Source organism: Piliocolobus tephrosceles, chromosome 6 (genome assembly GCF_002776525.5).
Source record: "Piliocolobus tephrosceles isolate RC106 chromosome 6, ASM277652v3, whole genome shotgun sequence".
Taxonomy (NCBI): Eukaryota; Metazoa; Chordata; class Mammalia; order Primates; family Cercopithecidae; genus Piliocolobus; species Piliocolobus tephrosceles.
The window spans coordinates 93,837,073-93,843,072 of record NC_045439.1 but is presented as its reverse complement, the minus strand read 5'-3'; the positions used below and the strand labels follow the sequence as shown (position 1 = coordinate 93,843,072).

The 6,000-nt window shown below is 40.0% G+C and overlaps 1 protein-coding gene across 2 annotated transcripts in view; it reads right to left on the bottom strand.

Moving 5' to 3' along the window:
* Nucleotides 1-322: 322 nt before the first annotated feature.
* The window catches only part of BNC1 (basonuclin 1), a 28,923-nt gene continuing 23,245 nt past the window's right edge, over nt 323-6,000 (bottom strand). For both annotated transcript variants that reach the window (XM_023194289.2, XM_023194290.2), the window contains exon 5: nt 323-2,550. In XM_023194289.2, the coding sequence (XP_023050057.1) occupies nt 1,866-2,550 (685 nt within the window). In that variant the 3' untranslated portion in view covers nt 323-1,865. The remainder of the gene's footprint in view (nt 2,551-6,000) is intronic.

Sequence of the window (6,000 nt, the reverse complement as noted above, 5' to 3'; positions counted from 1 at the left end):
CTGCCCACCTTGGCCTCCCGAAGTGCTGGGATTATGGGCGTGAGCCACCGGGCCCAGGCTATATTTTTCTTGATAAAAGATCAGCACACCCAAATCCTCCTCCCAATGAAGTAACCACTTTGTTTCTTTTTGAACTCATTAATTTCTGCAATTTTTGTTTGACGCGTCAGTAGTTACTGACACTCTTCTCTGTCCACCAGACTCTCCCCCACCCTCCAGGGTTTTCAGCTCTGTCAAATTCATAATGCATCTCTGTGTGTGTGCATAAGGATATATACTTGTACAAAATGCAGCCCACATGACAAAACCATTTTTACAAATGTTTGCCTTTTAAAACAAAAGGTGTGTCATATATTTTTATTAAATCATAGAAACATTTGTATACAAATTTTTTCACTTTGGGAAAACTGGTATATTAAACAGCTGGGTAACAAAACAGTTGAAAGATACATCTCACTTTAAATAGAAACAAGTTTTAAGTTGTCACATTTATTAAAACAAAAAATGTTGAAATAATTGGTAACAGGTTGTTGACTTTTTTTTAAACCTTTAGACCACAGAAATAATATGTCTTATAACCCTCAACTTTAAGAATGTTTTTTATTACTTACATCAACCACGAATTTAAAAGATAGTTAACTTGAATTCTGAATACAAAATCAACATCCTTGTAACTACACAGGCTTTTAGAATACTGTAAATGCTGAATTTCAGGAGATGGTTTCATTCCACAGGACTGATTAAACTTCCTTTCTACAATGGAAAATGTATATAATGGTGTGGAATATATTTCAGAATAAGTTAAATATTAAGACATACAATATAGCAATAATGTCCTACTTTTTTTCCTACCAAGTAAATTCAAAAGTTCATCCTAATCTTAAACATTTATAAAAGGGTGAAGACTGAGGGATCCAGTGATACAGAAAATACACAACAACCATCAGAACCACATTATCTATGGCAGAATATGTACAAATGTTCCTGCCAAAATCATGCTTGCATTCATTCCACAGGTGACCAAAAATAACAGACTTTGAAGTTCACCAAATGAAAATGAGTGGTGATTTTGACATTTAGGTCATCACTTGTTCTGCTTCTGAGCAGAGATCCAGAGGTGACACAGTGCAATATATGCACTCACACCAAACACCACATAAGCACAAATTAAATATTATCAAAATATTTTTAAATTAAATTGAAGACCATTATTTGAGTGCATGAGATATTTTCCCCTTAGCTTCTTGAGTTACAGAACAAGAATTAACAAGGAACATGTTAGAGGCCACCTCAATCCTCTGAGAACTCCCTGGGGTAACATATGAGACCTTTGGCGCAGGGCTGAGGGGAGGGACAATTATCCACTCCAAATACAGGGATGGTCTCAAAAAGTCAGTCTTCCAAACTCAGGTCTGGATTTCAAACTAATTGAAGAAGGAACTGAAAATGCTATCTTTGGGACTGGTGAGTCTTCTTCCCCAGGACACTTCTTATCCAAGACCCTTAACACTGCAAGCCTCATTTAAAGCCACCCCCAGGTCCTGGGCCCACTGGTGTCGATCTGCAGACCTGGATCTGTCCCAGGGAACATGTAAACAAATCTGGGAAAAACTGCATTTCTGCAAGTTTTCCTTGTATCAGTGAAAGACCTCTTGGACTAAGAAAAATGATAGAAAGGGCTGCCCCAGTGTCATCTTCCCACAAGGTCTGTCTTTTGCTCATTCTGCTGTGGAAAACTATAAAGTCAAATCAAATAATTTTGCCTGACTCACCCCAAATGATATTAAACAGAAACATTTCTATGGACTACCTTATTCCTGAATTATGAAAAAAGCTTATCTGAGCATACTTAGTTTGCCATCTTGTTACTGGAGGTGACTTGGAGATGAGGCCAGGCTTTTGTGCAGGTTGGGATTCTGGCTGTGTCTGTTTCGACTGCGAACAGATGAAAACATGGTGTTGCAGCCTGGTACTTTGCATTTGTGGAGCTGCCGGAGGTGCACAGTTTTGTAGTGGGCCCTAAAGGTCCCTTTGTTACTGTATGTCTTTTGGCAGAGATGACAGGTTATGGGCAACCCAGAAGGCAGGCTAGCAAGGCTCTGGTCAGCCTTCTCCATCAGGACACAGATGGGGTACTCATCTTCCCCAGGGACAAGGCTTGACCCTTCACAGTTCCCATCACTGTCCTCCATAAGCACAGTGCCTTCCTCACTCACCCCGTCAGAGTCCCAGGAAGAATGGCTGCTACTCTCTGACTTCATGCTTGAGGTAGTGCTCAAATCCAGGATGGTGCCCTCGCTCAAGGGGCCAGAGTTGTAGCTCTCCAGGTTGGCACTGTGGACTTGGGTTATTGGGTAAACCAGACTGCCCATTCGACTTGCTCCTTTGAAGATGACAGATGTCTGGGAGGCTTGCTGTGTAAAAGCCACATCCTGATAGGCTTCCTTAGCCACATCTTTCAGAAGGTAAGCTGTACGGAAATGATCTTCACTGCTCTCCAGTGCTTCTTCGCTCAATGCTTTTTGGTGGAGGTTTAGGTTTGAGCTGTGTCTACAAGAGTGAAAAGATGGTTAGTAATGAGTTGGGTTGTTTTAGAAACAGCCATCATTCTGAGTGGAGAGACTTGGTAGATACCAGGAAAAACGTGTGGTATGGGAGCACCGATGATAAGGGGGTAGGCCCCCATGGGATGTAACACCTGTCTAGTGGATACAGGCCCACTGTTGTTCACTGCTTGTCAGAAGTTAGTGTTCACCAAGAAAGTCGACAGTCTGGAAACTGAGAATATGTAGTCCTGACTTCCACTATCTGTTTGATGTACTTTCTGTACCTTATGTACTTTCTATACATGAGCTCACTGTTTCAGAGCTATGGGTTTGACATACCCCTTCTTCCAGGAAGCTTTCATTAACTTCTCACGGTGCCCTCCCATGTACCCACAGCAGCACTTCCCTCATTGCAGAAGTCATCACATTCAACTGTAATTGCCTGTTTCTGGTCTGTCTCCCAGAATGGCTAGACTACATCAACTAGATCAGTTTAACGGGGACACTGGAACCAGGAGATCCCAGGAGAAAACTGGTCACAAACTCTAAGGAACTAAGAAGAGGGCTTTATTTCAATGAAATCAGGAAATATTACCTTCTGGGGCTGCACTGTCCAGTGATAGCCACTAGCCATATATGGATACTGAACACCTGAAAAATGGCTAGTACCATATGTTGAAAGGATATTTTGACTAAAGTTAAATGTTATTAAATTTTATTGCATCTGGTTTCTTTTTTACAGTGGCTATTAGAATATTTAAAATTTCATATGAGGCTCACATCATATTTCTATTGGATAGTACTCGTCTAGAGCATTGACATACACTTCATCCCGAAAGTTCTACAAGTGTGGGTGAGAATCCGATTGGCTGTAATTGTGTGTGTATGTAGCTGAGTTCATATTTGTAATGTTTCACTATCCTATACCAGACAGAAGTTTTGCAAATGCAGCAGAATAAGCATACCACCAATCTTCTACCCAATGATTACTCTCGAAGGACAGATAATGAGTATCCATTATGACACACACCTTTTAGTCATATTATCATTTGGAAGTAACTTGTAAATCAATGTTGGTCTTCCTCAGAAATCCTCTGCTAACTTTTGATAAGCAAAAACAGTCCTTACCAAGGAGCTTACAATCTTAAAGGTGAGGAGAGAATTATTCCAAATAGAGAAAATATTCCCTCAATACATATCAGAATTTATGGCAGAGTCAAGTTGGGAAAACACCTTCACCAAAATAACTAAAAATTGAACTTTCTAAATCCCCAAAGACATGTGTGTGGGAAGCTTTATAAAATGTACAAAATCTACTGTTCAACTTCCATCTTCTATTCCCTTACACATGTTTTCTGGACATAATCAGAATTATACTCCCAGATCACCCACTTTGCAAGCAGCCCTTCTTAACTCCAACTCTGCCCTGTGATTATGTCAGCATTCTGGGTTGAAGAAGCTGGTATGTGTTGGCAGAAAACCAGATACTGGGTTGACATACAGGTTCCAGTAAATACAAGTGGTTAAAAAGAAAGACAATCACTTTTATTGGAACCTTGTAAAGAACGGTCCCTACTGGAACAAAGCAAACCTCTGGGCCTCATACTCAACTCCTGAGTATTCCATGCATACTAATGGCCAACTTGTGGGCTCCCTCTCTCCTCTCAAGCCTTAGTGGGTTAGATACATTTCCTGAGGTGCCATGTCCCCTGAGACCAATAACTACAACAACTGTAAAAACCCTCTGGATCATGTACCAAGGCTTTGGTTTCTAGGACTCTGCTAATCCTGTACTCACTGCCCATGTCTCCATCTCTTCCCTTCAACCCTACAACCTCTACATCTCTCCTCCAACTCTTCCTCTTGGCTTCTATTTTGATTAGTTCAGACCAGTGGTTCTCAAAATGTGTTCTGAGCATCCCTAGTGATCCCTGAGGTCCTTTCAGGGGGTTCCTGAAGTCAGAGTTTCATAATACTAAGATATTATTTGCCTTTTTCACCTTGTCTCATGAGTGAACAGTGGAGTTTTTCAGAGGCTACCTGACATGATTTTGCAACACAACATATGCAGAAGCAGATATGAGACTCTAGCTGTCTTCTATGAAGTCAGACATTAATGAGATTTACAAAAACGTAAAACAAAGTCACTCATCTCACTAAATGTTTGCTTTGGAAAATGTAGTTTTTTTTCATAAACATGTTAATATATAAAGTTTTACAATTAAAAAATGTTTAATTTCTAATGATAAATTTTCATAGATATAACCCAAATAAAGAAAAGCTCTTGAGTAACCTTAGGTTTTAAGTATTTGTAAAGGGGTTATAAGACCACAACGTTTTAGAGTTACTGGTGTAGACATATCCCTTCTTCCAGGAAGCTTTCCTTAACTTCTCAAGGTGCCCTCCCATGTGCCCACAACAGCCTACATTTCCTTCACTGCAGAAGTAATCACATTCAACTGTAATTACCTGTTTCTGGTACAGGTAGGCCTGTACCAGAAGGCCTTCTCCCCCACTACAGAAGGCCTCTGTGGGCAGGGATTATGTCCCCAACACCTAACATAGACAGTTCTTAATATTCACTGGGTAAATAGGCATCCAGGGTGCTGTCCCAGTCCATTCCTGATGGGTCTTGGTAACTGTTGCTGGCAGTAGCAGTGGCTCAAAGAGAACTTAGGTGTCCCTACAGGAATGTGGTTCTCAATCTCTGACTGAGAGAAATGGTGTTAGCTCTGGACCTGCCCACAAAGTCAAATTTAAAATACTGTAACTTAAATCATAGATTCTAGGTAAAATGCATTTCAAACTCTAGACTAATTCGTGGTTTTAATTTATAATGCAAGATGCTTTCCTGTTGTGGTGGGGAAGGCTTGGATCTATTAGTACAAATAGGTCAGAACATAAGGAAATATTAAATCTATGAAAAAATAAGTATCAAATTAAAAAGTATCTTGAATCCAATATGCCTTCTAATTTAGTAGATATTGTAGGATAGAACAGTATCATAAATATCAAAGATAATATGACCAACATGACTGTCTCTTTATAACAACAGCTTGTTCACGAACAAACACTCCTCCTCTTGGAGGCTGAAGGAGAAGGACTGGTTCACTAATTAGGGTACCTTGGTGGTTTGGTTCAACATCCTATCAGTAGATATACTGATTTAATATAAACATTTAACTAATATCTCCTGTGCTCTATCCTCTTTGCTAAAGACAATGAGTATGTTCTTATGAGCCCTGTCCAGGAATGTGTGTGGGAGTCTGTACATTTTCACCCTCTTAACAAATTGGGCATTAAAACTTGGAACAAGTGGTGGTGCTGAACTGCTTCAAGTCAAGCTTGTTTCTGCAAATGTAGCATTTTAATATTCAGTGTACCATTTAGCATTTATCATATTCCATTTCATCGATAGGCAGCTGATCTTTTCCATAAGCCTCCTGGGGCCATC